Raw genomic sequence first — 19229 nt, forward strand, 5'->3', positions numbered from 1 at the left:
GAAACATTTGCCATGGCCTGGAGTCTGTGTAAAGTGATACAGGTGGGCATGTAGCCTGCTAATCCATATTGTACTGTGTGTGTCCCCTTCTCTTCATGTTACAGGACTTCCTACTGTGGCATAACCCTAACCCATGTTGAGTTCCCTTTGGGGACCTACTGGCCCTCTGCAAACTATTGATCTGCTTGGCATCAGCAGTTTACTGGAAGAGGAGAGTTAGTCCCAGCAGCTGTACTGCTGGAGCAGAGGGGTTGTGCAGGTAGCACTGCCTTGTATTTGAGGAGGCAGCACAGGAGGCAGAGCAAAAACAGAGGAGAGAGTGCAGCACAGTATCAGATATATTGTTACGTATTAGTATTTTTTTATATCCTGTATCTCAAATTCTTACACGTTTGTGATGGTGTATTGTGCATTGTGAGTTCATGCATTTCAGTTTCTTTGGAAGTCTTGTTTGCAAAAACCAGAAGATTAAGAAACAGGTGATTTGGAAAAACCTGTGACTGGTGTTTCCTTCTGTTCAGTGCAGTGGAACTGAGTTAAAATGGACTGTCTCAGGTGTAGATTTATACAACTGCAAAAGTTTTCTTGTGCCCAGGTAGTGTTTCCAAATTTATATAGAAGAGATGATTCCTTTGAAGATGAACGCAGTCAGCCTGCCGCATTGGGGACTGCTCTTGGGGCTAATTCCCTTTACCTTTTTCATAGGAATGAACAACAGTTTAGCAGCCTGAAGTGTACAAATGGTCCCAAAAGAGGCTGTGTGAATTAAGGTTGCATTTTTCTACAGCTTAAATGCAGATTCATTGTGCACAAGTTAATTGTATCTACATTTCCTTTGTTTTTACTAATAACTTGTTTGAGAAGGAGCACTGTCTTAAGAAATATGTTTACAATTATTGATAACTTTAAAGTTGTGACAGTTTCAGTCATGTAAGTTAGGAAATTAATGCAATGTAGGTATACAGTGAGTCTTTTTGTAAGAGATAATTCATGGCATGTCTTTGGAATAATGGCTGCTTTAAAAATGGAACTGAGTGCTTCCATAATTAATAGTTTAGTCAGGTTGTTAGTTCCTCTTTAATTACAGAAAGGACTATGAGTGTTTTTCCTTTACCTTAGAAAAGAAAAGCTGCTGGAGAGGAAGGTGTTTCCTCCCATTTTTTGTAGTTTGTAAGATTTTGTAGTTTGTAGTAGTGTATTTCAGAACCATCCCGTTTTCATACTCTTCTACGGATGTTTCTGCCTCTCAGGAAGTATTCTGTTACCTAGGGCACAGTCAGTCTTTAAGTCCTGCAGCAGCTATGACAGGTATTAGGGTTTATTGAAGCATTTAAAAATATTGCAGTGGTTTGAAACTGTCATCACTGCATTCATAGCTCCCCCTGCTGCTAACATAGGATATTTTGTGACAGTATGTTTAATTCATAATTAAGGCACAACTTTATTTTTTAGAAACTCATAGATTTTATTTATTCTTCTGAACCTTGTGCTCCCGAAAGATGGCTTTAACATTTGCTTTTTTCCTCAACGTCAGGAATTTTTCCTGCTCACCATGCTGCTTCAAGATGATGCAACATCTGAGTTGTACTGGCTAGCTCCCTGTTTACCCTTGGTTGTGAACTATCTGGTTGCATGGACATATATACAGATGGCTTAACTGCTCCTTAACTTCTACCTCTGCTGTGAATAATACTTCACTGGCATTGACTGACTCTGTGCTTGGGCATGTGGGAGGTCTGAGGACAGACCATACTTTTAAAAACCCAGACAAAAAAAGTTGCCAACTGTCTTGCCCTTTTCATGTCCTTTGTCTCTAGGTCCCCTGGCCTTGTAAAAGAGGGGCAGTGCACCTGGTCCTTGACCTTTCCTTTGCTCCTGATCTACAGCCCTTGTTGCCCTTCACATTCTTCACTAGTTTCAACTCCAGCTTCAAAATCTAAATACCATTTTTTCCCTATCAACTGAGCATTTCTACAGTTAAGCTTTTGTACTTGGAAGTAGTTTGGAAGTAGTTGAGTTAATTACTGAAGAGGACACAGAGCACAAAATCCAAAGAGTACTTCCCCCTCCCCTCAGTTATGTCATATTTTCCATTTTGCAACTACTGCAGCCTGAAATAAAAGAAAATTTATGTATACAACTGTAACAAAGCTGCCTGTCAAAATCTTTCTGCTTTTTTTTTTTTTGCCTTTTTTTTTTTTTTTTCCAAATTCTAAGCCTTTAAGCAATTTTTGGGGAACTGAAAAGAATGAAGTCTGCTGTAGAACAGTGTCCTGTATGTAATTTGTTGGCTGTTTCTTTGGAAATGTTCTGTAATTCTTTGCAAGTGTGATTAGGATAAATGGCTGGGCATTGGTCTGTAAAGATAGTTGCATTATGCTAGGAGTCCTCAAGGGGGTAGGTTAGGTGATGAATTAAGATTCCTCTCAAATTTGTTTTTTCTTCATGTTATATCACTTGCAGGCAAAGAGTAACAAAGTTCTAAGAAATAGACTGCAATTATGACATGTCTTGAAAAGCTGCTGCCAGTGAGAGGGTGATTGTGAACATTTATGAGTAATGGCTAGGTACTTAAAAAATTAGTAGTACTATTTCTAAGTATATGTAGTGCCAAAGAACGTTGTAACTGTGAGGTACTGTTGCAGATATGGTGCTAGTGATGTTATTTTGTCCTGCTTGAGATTATTGCTTTCTTTGTCTTCCCTTAGAAGGGATGGGTGGAGAGGACAAAGCAGTCTGTTTTCATCCTGATGTGTCCTTGTCCATGTTTGCGTATATAATTAGTGCTGCTCCCACCACTTCTTAGCAAAACAGAGGAACAGAGTCCCTTCTGTGTGTGGGGTGAGGGGATAGGAGTAATTAAATGAATGCTGGGAAGGGAAGTATGTAGAGGCCTTGTTTTTGCAAGGGGTGGGGAAGCACGAAAGGACATGTGCTGAAACGTCAGCTTCTAAGCTTCCCTTGTCATCACGGATTATGTTCTCCTCCCAGTGCAAGTTTTGGTGTCCTAGAAGTGAGATCACCTGGACATCAGTGCTTGCAAGGAGGAGACAAACCCCCACATTCTGATCCTTTGTTTGATAATGATGATATACCAAATAGCAATTTTTATGCTAGTGAAAGTCATGGTGAAGTTGTCTATTGCTGATACTACAGAAAGTGAAGAACAGCAATGAACTCTTAAAAAGTAATTTTAGGAGTTGTGCAGTAGCACAGATGTGTAGCAAACCCTGGTATATTGTAGCACTCACACAGTTCCCATAAAAGTGGAAAAGTGGTACAGGTTTGGTCTACCAGAAGTATTTACTTGTGGTTTAATGCGCTATATATTTTTGTGGCTGGAAGCAATGAATTTTAAGTTTTTGTTTCTCTGTAGTTTTGCCTGTGACTTTAAATGATCACTTTTTTTTCTTTATTCTTTCTTCTAGTAGTCAAAGAAGCCCATCACCAGGTCCAAATCATACCTCTAGCACTAGTGCGTCAAATTCAACACCTGCACCACAAAACACATCTGTACGACCCACTTGTTCCTTAACACCTACGCTAGCAGCACACTTCAATGAAAATCTTATAAAGCATGTTCAAGGCTGGCCTGCAGATCATGCAGAAAAGCAGGTGAGTACCCTTGTTCTTTGTTCCCTGTGAGAGTGCAAAATGTGTAGCTTAAAATGTGGTTTTCTTATACTGGTTGTGTTTACTAGGAATTAAAACTATTTTAAAAAACCCAATCTTGGCCTTTGCCAGAAAAGAGGAGAAAGAAATTAGGCCAGGTCTGCAGGTTTTACTTGTGAATGCCATTTAGCAGTTGAGTATTTTCAGTCTTCCTTAAAGTACCAGTGCTTTTGAAATTCTCTGCAATGAATAGTGATCCTCACAACTGTTTCCTTACTGTCTAAAGTTACATTGGTATTTACAAAGAGCATAAATTTCAACAGATTTTTACAATAATGTTATTTTTGTTATGTGGAAAATATTATGAATTAGGTGACACAGTTAAACTATTTGAAACTTGACTCTTGAGTCACTGAGTTGTTAGCTCTACACAGTGTGAAAGCAACTCTGGCTTGTTTGTTGTACCCAGGTTTAAAGATTATATAGAGGGCTCAGACTGAATTTCTGCTGTTTTTACATCATGGGAAATCTTGTAGCATTGCCGTCACTATTTTAAAACCAGCTGCTTGAAACCTGTCCTGTTGTGATGTGTGTAGTACAGGGTAACGGGATGCATGTCAGCTGCTTGGAATGTGTTACTCAGAGGAACCATATTGGTTGAGTCTAGTTCAAGTCCTTTCAGAGGCAACCCTGTCTGACACAGTCTGCATGGGATATTTAATCTTACCTATCCCTGTTCACTTTGGTCCTTTGAAGAGTGGTTCCATGCTGGCTCTAGCCTACACTGGTGGCTTTTGGGTAGTAACTTACAGGATGACTCTTAGAAGTGCAGTCTAGAGTGGTACCCTATTTGGACTCTTTTAGGGGTTCTTGTTTTGTTACTTCTAATTAGTTTTTAAAATTCAGTTTTAAGTTATAACCAACCTATACTGAGTCAAATGACTGACTGAGCTACTGCTGTCAAATGTGTTTAAGGAAATGGTGCAGCACAGCCAATTCTCTCTCTGGCCTTGGCCTGTAGTTTTGATAGTAGTATTTTTGCTGTGTACTGAATTGACATATATCTTAATGCAGAAAATACAGATTTATACAGTTCATAGGCAGTTTTTCCCCCACTGTTAGTAACACAGATTTAAAAAAAAACAACAAAAAAGCTAATGCTAAGCAGTCATATACTCAGCTGGATACTTTTACCTTTGTGTGAAGTGTAACATGCTGTATTGTCCTGTCTGCTATTTCAGATTATTTCACGTGACACTGTTGTTTATAAACCAATTTTGAATAGTAACACTTGAGAAACTTTAGTCAGATATTTGATATAAAAGAAAAAGTGAATGAAAGTATAGGTGCAATCTAAAGAAGGTAAGCTAGATGAAAGTGGAGAGGCTAAAATATGCCTTGGTTTCTTTAGCTTTCTAACTAGATGCATAATTTAAATTGAAATTAGGGCATAAGAGTACATGCCAGAATAAACTGAAACGTATATAAATTAGCCAAGACAGATGTGTTAAAGCAGACTTGAATAAATGTGCTGTGCAGTAATTAGCAACTAAACCAATTCTTGAATCACTAGCAGTTTTCTTGCAGAACTCCTAAGCAGTTAATACGAAAACTGGAAAACAATCCAGTATTGTGGTTAATTAGAAAATAATCAATAGAACTATCTTTAAGGAATGTGAGAAACAGAATCTTAAGTGGTCTCAGCTCAGAGGTGCTTTGAGTATTGAACAATTTCTAAGTAGAAAAAATTATGAATTTACTTTTTTACAAATACTTGAAAACCCTGGTAATAGTCAGCATGGATCTTTGGTTGGGACTTTTTTTTTCATTTGTTGGAAGTATCAGACTTTGGTAATACAGGAAAGCAAGTAAGGATTATCTCCTGATTTGCAGCAAGACTGTTAACATCTTTTACCAAGAATCTTGTATGCAAAAATGATTTTAAATGAGATTGCTTTAAGATAGGTGACAGATCAGCTTAAAAAGAAGTACTTTGCAAGTTGTTACTGAAGGCTTGCTGTCAGTCACAACGCTTTGGAGTTGTGTAGGGAGGACATGCGAAATTACGTCCTACTGGAGACCAGAGCACTCCTGTATGTCAACACACTCCAGAAAGGAAAACTTTTAATGCACAGAGTTAGAACACAAAGTGCTTTTTTTGAACTGGAGAAATGCCAAAAGTTAATTAAGACCTGTGCTAAATACCAGTATACAAGTACTTAATCAGATATTTTGGACTAACCATGGTAGGACATCTAAGCACCACACAGCTGCACCGCATCCCCAGTAGGATAGGGAAGAGAATTGAAAGGGCAAATGTGAGAAAAGTCATGGGTTGAGATAAGGACAACCTAATCAGTAAAAAGGAGGGGGGAAGTCTTGCAAAAGCAGTCACTTACCACCAGGCAAGCAGTGCCCAGCCAGTCCCTGAGTAATGGAGCCCCTGGAAAACTGCCCCCCAGATTTATTGCTGAGCACATGACATTGTATATTATGAAATATCCCTGTGGTCAGTTTGGATCAGCTGTTTCGACTGCTTTCCTTCCCTGTCTTTTGTCCAACCACAGCATATTTGCTAGGGGGTGGGGTTTAGAGAGAGAAAGGGAGAAGAAAGCCTTGATGCTGTGTAAACACTGCTCAGAAGGAGGTAAAACACTGGTGTGTCATCAACACTGTTGTGGTCCTGAAACACAGCATCACATGGGCTGCTGTGAAGAAAATTAACTCCATCCCAGCCAGACTCAGAATAACATTGCTAAACAGTAGTACTGCAAGCAAGGATCTATTTGAAACTATTTCTTTCAGTGTGCCGCTTGCAAGAAGCCCTCTTCCCTTATTGCAGTGTGATACCCAGCATCTCAGAGTAATTATACTACTCTCCTTGGTGTTAAGTGACAAGACTGCAAGAAATGCACAAATTGGGGAATAGGCCATGCCTTCTGAATTTATACTTCTGCTTCTCTCCACCTGAATAAGTGGGGATATTACAATAATGGAATTTGTCTGGAAGAGAACACCTGAAGAGGGTTGCAAAGTTTGTTTTTTCCTTTATAAGGTAGCTGGAGAGAAGAGGACATTCACTTACTTTTGTCCCTAAGGTTTTTAATTTAGGTCTGAAATTTGTCTGCCATTGAAATAGTGGGTGAAGAGTTTTGCCTACTTGAGCAAATTACTGGAAACATGGAGCCTTGACATGTATGATCTTTCAAAATGTTTGGGTAAACATCTGTTAGGATCAAGGAAATTTAAACCATCCCTGCTGTAGCATGGGTCTGGGTTAGACCATCTCTTACCAGACAGTTGTTCATTTCTGGCTTTAAATGGGCTTTTGTAGAGAACTTAATGTGATTTAATATTCCCTTTTGAAGTTAGAAAGCTTTACTGTTTCAAGACACACTCATCTACCAATCCTTTGGCTTACAGCCACTTGTTTCTGATGCATGATTCAAAATCCTAACCTTTATGTGTAACCATTGCAGGCATCAAGATTACGTGAGGAAGCCCATAACATGGGAAGTGTCCATATGTCAGAAATTTGTACTGAATTAAAGAATTTAAGGTCTTTAGTTCGAGTATGTGAAATTCAAGCAACTTTGCGTGAGCAAAGGTAAGTGTGTGCTCTGTGTTCCAAAATCATAATTTTCAAGGTGGTGTTAGAATTCCCATTTTGGTGTTGTTTTGCATGAGCTGTATTTGCCGATGACTTTACAAGTATGCTCATACTTGCCAGGTTTGCAGGTTGTCTTCCCTGTGTACATTCTGCCTCTTAATCACAGACATAACTCTTAGTCTCTAATGAATAGAACTGAATATGTAACTTTTATAGGTATTTTCACTTAGGAAAGAAATATCTTTCCAGGTACAGTAGTACATTAAGAAAACCTGATTAACTCGCACTAGTTCAGCATACATCTGAAATACCTGTCCATACATGATACATAGATGATATGGTTTACATGTAGGTTTACACTATATTTTGCAAAAGACATTTGGTAGGTCTAAAGCCAGAAGAAGTTTTAAGAGGTCTCATTGATATCACAAGCTGAGGAAAAATTAACATCTGTTACGTAGGTTTGAGGTGTCTTAAGATAATTTTTGGGTTCTTTAGTGAGACAATTATAGCAAAGTAGACTTCTGCTGCATAAGTCAGTATTCACTGAGGCAGTCCACAGCCATGTCATTAGTCCATTGTGCAAGATTGAAGAGTTTAGTCTTACAAGACAGGCTGAAACTTTTCACCTTTAGTCATGATCTTCATCTACTTTCATACTCAGTTTCCATTTTGAATTATGTTGTCCTGTCTGTTAAGTTATGCTACAGTTTAAATGCAGTGATTCTCATTTACTGTTCTAAGCTGCTTTAATAGTGTTTGATGCTTTTCAAACAACTACTGTTATCCTAGAAGCTCTTGCTTTTTGGCAGTTAGTAAAACAATTGTTGTAGTCAAAAGTAGGCTATAATGTATTTATAAATCTTTCCTAATAATGGACTTTCCAAAAAGTCCATTATTTCTGAAATTTTATTTTCTAACTTCCTTACATAAATTACAGATTCTATAGAACATATAATGAACTGCTTAGTTTCTTACAGACAAAGTAAAATCTCCTCTAAGGTTTCATTTCTGTCTCTGGGTGCACATTTGATCTGAAATAACATGCTAAATGTCATTGTTCACCTCTCTAAATAGTACTTTGTTTCATGTGCACTATGTATCACTAAGCTATCAATGAATAATGACTATTATGACTTTGAATCTATGATAACATGTATCTTTTATTTTTGCTGCAATCCCAAAGATGTGGAATATATGGCATAAGTAACAAGTTGGTGGGGGGGAGGATTTTGCAAGGGATGTGATTATCAAAGCAAATAGGTTTGAACAATTACATTATTTCTCTGCTTTTGCACAGAAGGAACTGTTTACATTTGTTCTGAGAGGGAACTTTCTCTGGGCAAAATGAGTATATTGTTTTAACTGTAACTCACAGCATGTGATTGACATATTTTGTATGTCCATGCCTTTTTAAGTGTAATGTTTTTTTCAGTGTGTCTATCCTAACAGTTTCTAAGCTACTTTTGAGCAGAAAATTAATTTTTACTGAACAGGGCACATATTTGACAAGTGTTCTACAAAAATATGCTGAAGTGGATGCTTTTTTTCTGTGTCTGTTCAAGTTGCTTTGGAATTTATAGAATATTTGTATGAAACTTCAGATTTCCTTGATGATCTTCTAAATTAATTTACATGCTAGCATTACACTTCGGTGTCATGAAATCTTGTTACTAAAAATTCATTAAAAAATCTGGGAAACAGTATGTAAGCCAAATGTTCGCTAATCGCAATAATAGTTTATGGCAGTTCAATAGAAGAGGAAAAATATAGAGGGGAATTGCTAGCAATGCAATTTCTTTGTAAGCCAGGTGTAGTTACAACTTTTATTTCCTTCAATGTCTTTTAATGATGAAATATTTTAAGATTGGAGTTTACCATAACTAGAGACTAGCTTTAGAAGAAGTGGTTGTTGTATCAGCCACAGAGCCAGATACTAGAAATTGTTTCACCTAGAAGAGGGCTTTCTTGTTTAAAAAAAAAAGTCACAGGTGCTTTGAATTTGAAAACTGCATCACACAGGCATAATTCTGTTCTTGGAACATTCGGTTACTCAACATCCTCCTCCAGTGTTCTCTTTTTTCTGGGAGTTAAATTCAGGTGAAGAAGAGGCTTAAACATAACTGTGTATTGGTCATAATGAAATACAGCAAATAAATTTTGTGAACTAAGGAGTTGAATACTGCAGGTCTCTGTGCCTCTGCATGCAGTGTTTGTAGGTGATTGAACAGGTTGGAAATTCAATTGAAGTGCATTAATAGAGCTAAGGAGCTTGATGTCATTTGCCAAGATTGTAGAAGTATTGTGGAGATATTTATTTAATGTATCTGTGTAATAGTAATACTAGTAATAATACTAATTTGTTGGTTTTTTTTTTTTTTCTTGCAGGATACTATTTTTGAGACAACAAATTAAAGAACTTGAAAAGCTAAAGAATCAGAATTCCTTCATGGTGTGAAAAGTTGTAAACAATTGCACATGGTTTTGAGTACAGGAACTATTAAACTGATGCCCAGTCTTAACACTTTTGAGCTGCATTTGAGTAGACTTTGGACCGTTGAGCTGGGCAGAAAAAAAGTTGACATGGGGAAGGGGACAGGAGGGAGTCAAATTCAGGGGCAAGATACAAGAATGATTTGTAAAACCCTTGAAATGTAGATTTCTTGTAGATGTATTCTTCACGTTGTAAATATGTTTTGTAGAGTGAAGCCATGGGAAGCCATGTGTATCAGAGCTTAGACATCCAAAACTAATCAATGCTGAGGTGGCTAAATACCTAGCCTTTTACATGTAAACCTGTCTGCAAAATTAGCTTTCTTTTTTTTTTCTTTTTTTTTTTCTTTTTTTTTTAGTTAATTTATCATTCAGAAGTCTTGCATTTCCTAAAATTCAATGCAAGCGCCAGGCGATCTGTGTCTAAGGCTGCAACAATTTGGGTAATGTACAAAATACCGTGAAACAACCGTTTCCACACTTGCACCGAACCAAGAGCAGTGCTTCTCCGTTTCTGTTTTACAGAGAAATGTTTCTCATTTTCTGTGTTCCATTTCCCCATGAAATCCTAAATCTGATTTTATCAGTTTTTTAATGCTTCTAATTTTCTCTTTTCTTAAGGCACTGTTGCTATGGCACTTTTTCTATAATCTTTTCATTCCTGTGTACAGTAGCTTAAAATTGCAGTGATTGAGCATAACCCACTTGTTTGTATAAATTATTGAAACGTATTTCCATTTGCACCCTGTAAGAATGGACTTATAGTACTGCTGGGCATGTGTGCTGAAAGTACATTACTTGCTCAAATATAAAGAAATAGCCCAATGAACATGTTAACATGGTTGTGGGAGGGGAAAGAGGAAAAAAAAAAAGCTAGTCAGATGTGAATTGTATCTGTTGTAATAAACATGTTAAAACAAAAGAAACACTGGTTTTCATTTCCTTTGGTCAACACATATTAAAATTTTATCTGTTTGGGGACTCTTTAGTAGAACTGTTCTTGTTGAACGTTTTTGTACTTAAATAATTCCTCAAGGGAGGTTTTGTTTAAAACTTGTAAACAGGAAAATGTGTATAAAATATTTAATGAAATATAAAATTCAACAAGAATGATTTAAGACACCTCCCCAACAGCTGTCATATGTTAATTCCTGGTTTACCTGTCTTGATATTATGACATTTCATTTGGAAGGATGTTTGTGTTGTAGCTAACTGTTTAAGTCTGGTGCTGACTGCTGTTCTTAACCATCACAAAACGCTGAATTTGTGTAATTGGAGCAACCCACCGTTTGAAAATGGTGGCAAAGCTCAGCTTTGTATATTGTTTCCTAAAGTATATTAAAAATAAAAAAGAAACTATTGCTACTACAAAATAAATGTGACTTTTTCTTTGCTTAAAAACAACCACAAAAACAGCAATGGCGGTACTAGTTTTAATATTTGCAGAGGTGTATGTGTTCCACTAGTCTGTTAAGTAAGAAAGATTGTAGGTGATGGGTTAAGAAAAAAGAACTTAACGATAAAAGTGTTGACATGTGATGCTACATGTTTTGTTCCTCAAAATACTGCCTTTCAGCACCAGAATCATTACTTTTTATTTTTTTACTATTTTTATTTTGTCTTGTCTTGTGTTGAGCGGGCTGAGACTGATTTTTAAAAGCAGTTTTTAATCAGTGGAAGCTGAATGATCTCTCCAAACAAGACATTGAAATGGAACGACTTGAAATCAGAAATCAGGACAGATTAACTTGTAATTGTTCTTCACTTTTTAACCTAGAATGTTCTGTTGTGTTTCATATCGTGCAATTACTTGCTTTTGCTCAGAAACTGGGGAATAATCTTGAATGAATTAATTTTAACATAAGCATTTCTGCAGTTTTAGAGAGCCAATGCCAAGTGGCAGAAGGCTTCTTGAGACTCCTATTTGCCCAGCATCCTATTTCTTGCAATGCTTGTGGTCTTTAGGCTGTCCAAGTGTAGTGCAATAGCATGTGAAATGGATGGATGAGTGATCTTTTCATCAGTGACTGTCCTTAATTCTGGTACTTTGCTGTTAGTTACTTCATGAGATGAAGATTGCTTCTAATAGAGATGCTGGGATTAGGAGCTGGATGTTTCTGTGAATACATCATCCCTGTTGTTGTCCCTAGAATAATAGTTTGTGCTCACCAGAACACAATTTCATTTACAGACGTAAGATGACAATAAGACAATTCTGGATACTTAAAAAATACCACCTTGACTTTCAAAAGTTTCCTTGAGAGGAATATTTCTCAGCTGAAGTCCCATCTCATTGATAGTAGCATTACTCTTCTGCCCATATTTACTGATTAATGGTATGTAGGGTTTCTTTTGCATTTTGGTTTAGTTTTCTTGCTTATATTATCATAGGAATCAGAGCTTTTGATTTAGGAGGAATTTGTTTCTTTGCTGAGTGTAACTTCTTTGGCAGTTGTTTTCTTTTCCAGTTAGTGAGGCAAAAGTTTTCATTTGCAAATGAGATTCATATATACGCTCGGTTTTTTTGCAAAGAACGTTGGTTTCAGCTGTGATACAGGTTTGGATTCCAGTTACACATCACTCTTTCCAGGTACCTGTTAAGTTCTTGTCTTCTGTCTCTTTGGTCTCCTACAACATGTGTTTGGAAAGATTCAGTTGTAAGTACCAGCTCTATTCTTCTAACCTTGGATGCCTGTGTTGCTGCTGCTGAACTAACTTGGCTGGAATAATTCCTGGAAGATGCTCCTTGCTGCAGATGTCTGTTTCCCAACCATATCTGTTTGAAGATCCTATCTGAAGGAAAGGACTGGTGTAGACTTTATACCACTTAGGGCTCCAACTCGCTGAGGATCTGGAGGTCTTGAAGCACTCCTCTCTGTAATGAAGACACTAATCCATCTGATCTAGGACTTTCTAGACAATGAACTGTTACATTTTGTCTCTCATGGGAGCATCCTGCCAAGTCTCATTACATCCCAGACAGGTCCTGCCTGGAGCTGCAGGTCATATGGCAGGTGTACTACTACATGGCTCTGTATACCAGGCTGTGCACACCAGGTTTGCAAACACATCCTGAATAGCCTTCTCTTTTCAACAGTAAATGTGACGGTATTTTGCCACCTTCTGTTAGTCACACGGGCCAGAGAGCATTTTCAAAGGGATGCCATCTACTTCTGCGGGCAGCACCATGATCAAAGATCATGATCAAAGATCCCTTCACTTGAGTTTCACATCTTAGAATTTGGGCTGAGTGAAAAGTGAGCATTAATATAGTGAGGCTCAGAATGGTTGGTTATGCTCATCTTCCCTTTCACTGTTACAAGAAAATAATCCAATTAATTATGGATAATACTATCACAGTTATCTGCACCAATAGCTAGAATGGTGCAACTCAGATGATTCTCTCTTCCTCCCCAGATTTCTGAAGTTGGTGGCACATGGACATCTGTTAGTGTGTTGCCTTTCAGAGCTCTGAACAGCTTTCTTCTTGTGCTTGGCCAGGCACATTTGCTGTCAAGATTTTACATACTTCATTGTCCAATAATCTGTGATCAGATTTTTTTCTGGTATAATTGGCATACTGTTGGATTTTGACTGAAGTTCTTGTTCTGCTAGATGCATCCCCACTAGCAGCAGGGAGCTTGTTTACCAAGTACTGGGAACAGTTATTTGGCAAAGTGACCAAAGCCTGTGGCAGATGGTGCTACAGAAGGTGAATGTGTTGTGAGCAAGTCTGGACTACCTGGTAGTGCCAAGGTACTCTGATGCCCATCCATCCGGGTTCCTTTAGCTGCTGCTCTGCATCCTAGGAGTAAAGCCTTTTTTCTTCTTCATCCTCAAAGGTTTAATTGAGCTTGCTTTTTCTTCTTGTCAAGGATTCAATTCCACAGTAAGTCTTCTATCTTTTTTTAAAATGGTAAAGCTATGATCCACTGACAGCATTTCCTCTGTCTTCACTTGCTAAATAAACCTGCCTTTCTGCTTGCAGTAGTGTTTCCAGTAGAAGTATGGATAACTGAACCCTTTGATACTGTTCCTTTTTTTTGTAAAATAAAACTTCTCAGAATTCGTTTTGACGTAGGGTGCTATCTGAATTTCACTTAATTAAAACAAAACAAAAAAAGTGGTGTATGTTTTGTTCTCATGTCCCTCAGCATCTCTTCATCTGAACAATTAGAGATCTGAGGGAATGAGTGTGCAGAGAGCATATATGACACCTAGTGATAGGATGATCTTTAAGGACTCCTGTTTGCTTCGTAGGTGGTTTCATTGAAATAATTTTTTGGTGAGGGTGAGGCTTCACACGGTGGGAGAGCTTATCTGACATCCAGCTCCCTGCAGAAAGAATAAATCTTTCTTTATTGTTTCCCTACTCCCAGTGATGTGCTCCTGCAAGCCCATTTTGACAGCCTTAAAGCAGTTGAGGGAGTGAAGCCCCAGGTAAAATGTCTGCTAACTCCATCAGCTGAAGAGGTTGACACCAAGGGGCCAAGCGAGGGCATGATTGGCACCTTCTGGTGTTGAAGGTCAGAGTAACTCTTGGGGCAACAGTAAACTCCAATGGTAAAGACTACCTGCTTTTGAAACCCTGAGGTGTGTGTGCAGGGAGAAGAGCTCGGAGCATGGAGACCACTCTGAGTTAAGACATGTTCTTCTGAGGTTTGGGTGTATGGATGCTTTCATCTGAAACTCATCTCTATGAGTGTTTACCTGAAGTGCAGCCGAACATCACTGAACATCACTGAAATCCTAACTCACTATCACAACTGCCATATTAACTGCTACATGAATATTCAACTAAGCAGGAGTAAAGATTTAATTACCAACTATGTTTAAAACAAAGCACCCATGCCAAAGCAAATGGTGCATCTTTAAAAGGTTTGGAATATGAATGGAGAAGCATCTCCAAGGAGATGCTTTTCATCTTCAGCTACTACTCCCTATTAAAACTATCACTGAGCCAGTATTCTTGACCTGGACAATTTCTTCAGGTACCAAACCTCTCTCAAAAATGAGGGAAAATCAGCTTGGCTGTCCTCATCTGCCATCTGATGAGTTTGGAGCATTTCCTGAACTCCTTAGTTGTTCTGTAAGGATTTTGCAGGTTCCCCTGTGAGAGCCTTGTGAGCAAGCACGTGTCCTCATTGCAGGTCCCCAGCAGCCTGCCATCTTCCACGGTTTGGGGGTCAGCTCGGGTACTTGGCAGACCTCTGTCTTGTGCCAGAACATGGAGAGAGGCAGGCTCTTGCTCTGCATGTGCTTTCTCTCTCCAGACAATCTGTCTCACTTCTCTGGTGTCTGAAGCTGTTTGGTTCCTGCTTGGGGCAGAACACAGTATCTGAGCTGTTTCAGCTCTGCCCTGTCTCAGCAGAGACACACTAGTGCATCGCGTGGTGAAAAGCCTCTGCTTCAGCTGGCACTTCTTCACTCAACTGGACTTTTTAGTGTTGTAGTAGCTGAGGAAGCTCCAAGGTGCAGGAATCTCTCAGGCATCCACAAGGGATCTGACCCTGGAGGGTCAGAAAAAGAGAACCACTGAAACGAAGGTTGAGAAAAACACAGCAGCATGTCAGTGCTCACCTTTTCCCCTTCTATTCACCACCTACATCTCAATCATATTTTTGTGGTATTTCCCAGAAGAGAGCATGCAGGGGGTTGTTCTGATGCCAGTTGTTTGAATTTCTGCAGTTCGTCACCCCTCCAGCTTCCCCTGGAAAAGCTCCATCCTTTTCCAGGGCTTTCAGCTTCTTTCTTGTAACCAAACGCCAGGAGAATCCAAATATTTTCTTGATTAAAGCAAAACTGAAGCCAAAAGATAGGTGAAAAACTGGATGTGCTTAATGATGGAGGTTTTTGCTGCTCACGCATCTTACTGCTATCTGAGCTGCCATTGGAGCTCTTCTGTGAAAGATGTTTTGGGGAATGGGATTTATAAAGATGCTTCTTAAGTAATAATTTTAAAGTCAGTATGTCTATACCTTAGAATTTCCTCTATGCACAAGGACCTGCAGCACCTGGAGGGAAGGACGGTGCTCTGTCTGCTGCCTGTGTCCAGCCTCACATTTCCTCCTCACAGTGCTCATCCAAATCTGCCCACAGAACCCCTGGCCTCAGCTTCTGTAATGTACTGGCAAGCAAAAGCCTGCTAGGAAGGCGTACAGCTTTGGGTGCTCCTGTGTCACCCTGGAAGAGGTGCTTGAGCTTAAAGCCTGTTTTTTAATCAGTTTTGCAGGTTAATACACTTCCCCCCCCCGCCTTCTCCCACCATGCTTTGATGCCCTCCTTAGCTGAAGTAAACAGTTTTAGTGTAAAATAGAAGGTAAATATAATAACAGCATTTTCTAAAACAATTAAATGAGCCAGCCATGTAGGTTTTGTTCTTACTACTTTTAGTTGACTGGAGCAGATTTTGCCGTTTTGCAACGTCTGTTGATCTCACCAGGGCTGCCCCGGTGGTGTTGCTTGGGCCTCTGTCTGGTCTGTCTGGAAGCTGCTTCTTTCAATAATTTTATGTGCTTGGGGACATAATTGGGAAATTACTGAGGAAAACATTGTTTTAATATTGGTTGTTTTTACTCTAAGTGTTGACACATTCCATCCCTCCATATCTCAGTGATTAAACAAGGAGGCGTTTGACCCTGGAGATGACAAATAAATTAACTTGGTTTGCCAAACTAGAAATGGAGTGTCTTGTGATGAGAGAATAGTGATGAATTCTTTATGCCTCCCCTACTCTTGTTCACCGTCTCTGCCTCCATCCTGCTTCCTCACTTTTGTACATGGCAAAGTCACTGTTCCCTTGATCCGTGGCCTTATGTTCCAATGTACAAGACTGCAGGAATTCTGTGCCTGGGTTTGTGTTCCCAGCCCTTAACCCCAGTGATCCTGGATGTCACCATGCAATTGTAAGACTTGCTTCTACCTGGAGGGACAAGATTTGAACTTGCTTCTCTTTTCACTCTAGGGTCTTGAGGGTCTCCAGCATCAAGTTCAGAGAAGGGAAACCATTAGCTTGTTCCTCCCAAGCCTCCAAACTGAGATGTTCACTCAGTGTCACCACCAATGGAAGGCAGATCTAAGCAGCTCTGTAAGGAAAGGTCCTTTGGTACCTGCTTCCCTCTGGTCATGCAGCGTTCTGGTCTGTTTGCTCTTCTGTAGTGAGAGTACAGCAGAAAAACCCCACCAGGAGCAACTCTTGCCCTTCAGAAGCCCTAGAGGAGGAGATAAAATGACAGGACCCAGTCACCCAAGACTTCCCTGCCCTCCTCCTAAAAAAATGCAGCCTGACTTCCAGCTGACCTTCAGGCTTTTACAAGCTTAGAAAGAGAGAGTTACAGAATTGTTAACAGCTATTTTATTACACTCGCAGATTGTATGAGTTGCATTTTATTGGAACGAAGCCCTTGGCAGGTTCTGCACTTGGCTGCAAGGGGAAGTTGAAAGGCTGTGGTTACTGTGACATGTTAACCCCGTGCTTGCAGCACCTCCTGCTGTGCTAGGCTGAGCCAAACGCTCGGGCACAGCTGCAACTTCTTTCCTTACAGAGGTGCCGTGCTGAAAAACAGTCATGTGAAACTAGTGCTTCCTGACCACAAGAGGACACACCATGGGGCAGAAAATATCGAAGGACAGGGGGATTATTTTTTGATCACAGAGCCATGTACTAGTGCTATGGCTTATTGCTCAGCTTCAAGAAGTGATGCTGCTCAGGTGATGCTTGCAGGGACAGGCTCCAAAGCTACTTTCTTCCAAATGCTTTTTTGAATAAAAGCTGAACTAAGAGCAACACCACCTAAGAAGGAAAGCCTCTTCTTCCTTTTTCTTCCATAGGCATCCTTTTGTAATTTTTTATTTTATTTTTTTTTAATTGATGTTTGCAGTGATAAATCACACAAAAATGCTTTAAAGAGCAGTAGAAGGCCTGTGCCAAAGGCATTCTGTGTAGTAAGAAATGGCAGTCTTGGTGGTGGAGTGTGGCAGTGTTCAGCCACTCTCAGGGTGCCCTGACTGCTGCTGGCACTTGCTGGAGGTGCTTTCACACAGTGCAAAGCTGGTGAAAAAGGGGGACTGCAGGCTGAGTGGACTCCCTGAAAGACTCTTCACAAGGTGCTTTGATTCATGGAGAACAGCAGTTACGTGGGACTTTCTCACTTACTGAAGAAAGGTTAATATGTGCTTTTGAAAGGGTTTTTGATGAATATCCATACTGGCTGTGAAGTGGGACTGTCCCCATGGAACTTGCTAGGCAGCTCTGTTTTCTTGAATATTCCCTCTTGTTTAGCAGTGCTTGTTGCTCAGTGACATCAGCTCTCCCCTGTGTTTCTGTCTAAGTGCCCTGTGCTTCTTTACAGGGCTGCATAAGTTCAGTTTCTTGCAGGCCTCAGCAATTTGGGAACCACAAAATTTGGACAACAGAATGGGAATGCTGTGACCATCCGTTCTCTTTGTTCTGCTCTCTGGCCTGATTTTGCATCCATCTTCATGAAGGAAGAGGCCTTGGAGGCTCCTACACGAGAGGGGATGTTGTAGCTTGTATTGCTCGTCCCAGTGTATATTGGAGAGAAAAAAAAATTGTTGACTAGCCCAGCTTGGCAGCACAAGCAAATGTTGCAACAAGATGATTAAGAAGTCTAATTGATAGATTTTAATGTGACAGCCGAGACTTGGCTCCTGTATGTTTGACTTCCCAAACCTACTTGGATGCAGGCTCGTCTCCGTGCCATGAACTCATGTCTAGCAGTAAGAAAATCCTGTCCTGGGTGTGAGTGACCTGGGTGGAGGTCCTGTCCTGTGCCTGTTCACTCATGGGTCAAATGTAGCCATGCCATAGCAGCTGAAAGGGTCACCAGGGTCTTCTGTGGATTTGGGTTGTGCCAACAGTCAACAGTGCTCAGGCTGACTGAAAACTCACATAGGGGTGAGTTGTGGGAATGATCTTCATAGGTTTAGTTGAAAATAGGAAATAGTTGCCTGTGAGTCCCAGAAATTATCTGGGGCATTTCAGGACTAGGAAATGGCCCTCACTCTGCACAGCCCAGTCTGTTATAAAACAAGATGGACTTACAGCTTCTAAAATGACCAGGAAAGGAGGGAGGAAGCTGCTGTACTAAGCAGGTATCTTGGTGTGATTATTTTCAGTTTGAGCTGCAACAACTTAGCACATCAGATGAATTAGCTTTTCTAATGTTCCCTCTATTATTTGCTCCTCCAAGGGAAGAGCAGAAGCATACATCCAAGTCATGGATTTGGGGGTAGATTACCTCATTGTGACGTGCTGACCCCACATGCCCATGTAGCTTTATCCAAGTTATCCCTTGGTGAGATTTCTACAAACTCCCTTCACTTTCTTATCCCATCCCCAACCCCACGATCCCTCTCCCTGAGACCTCAGCACTTCCAAGGTCCCAGGTCCTGCAGCAGAGGTACCAAACCAGCAATGTTGGGTACCATGCAGAAGTGCAGATGCCCATTACAAAATATTTTCAGTGGTATGTTCAAGGTGGGGGGGGTGGGG

The 19229-nt window shown here is 39.9% G+C and overlaps 1 protein-coding gene across 2 annotated transcripts in view; it reads left to right on the forward strand.

The window, feature by feature from the left end:
• Positions 1-10833, forward strand: part of WAC (WW domain containing adaptor with coiled-coil) — a 56449-nt gene extending 45616 nt beyond the window's left edge. For both annotated transcript variants that reach the window (XM_010006968.1, XM_010006969.1), the window contains 3 exons: positions 3429-3615; positions 7092-7219; positions 9611-10833. In XM_010006968.1, coding sequence (XP_010005270.1) covers positions 3429-3615; positions 7092-7219; positions 9611-9680 — 385 coding nt within the window. In that variant the 3' untranslated portion in view covers positions 9681-10833. The remainder of the gene's footprint in view (positions 1-3428; positions 3616-7091; positions 7220-9610) is intronic.
• Positions 10834-19229: the final 8396 nt, after the last annotated feature.

The sequence above is a fragment of the Chaetura pelagica genome, unplaced genomic scaffold (assembly GCF_000747805.2).
Source record: "Chaetura pelagica isolate M959 unplaced genomic scaffold, ChaPel_1.0 scaffold17, whole genome shotgun sequence".
Lineage (NCBI taxonomy): Eukaryota > Metazoa > Chordata > Aves > Apodiformes > Apodidae > Chaetura > Chaetura pelagica.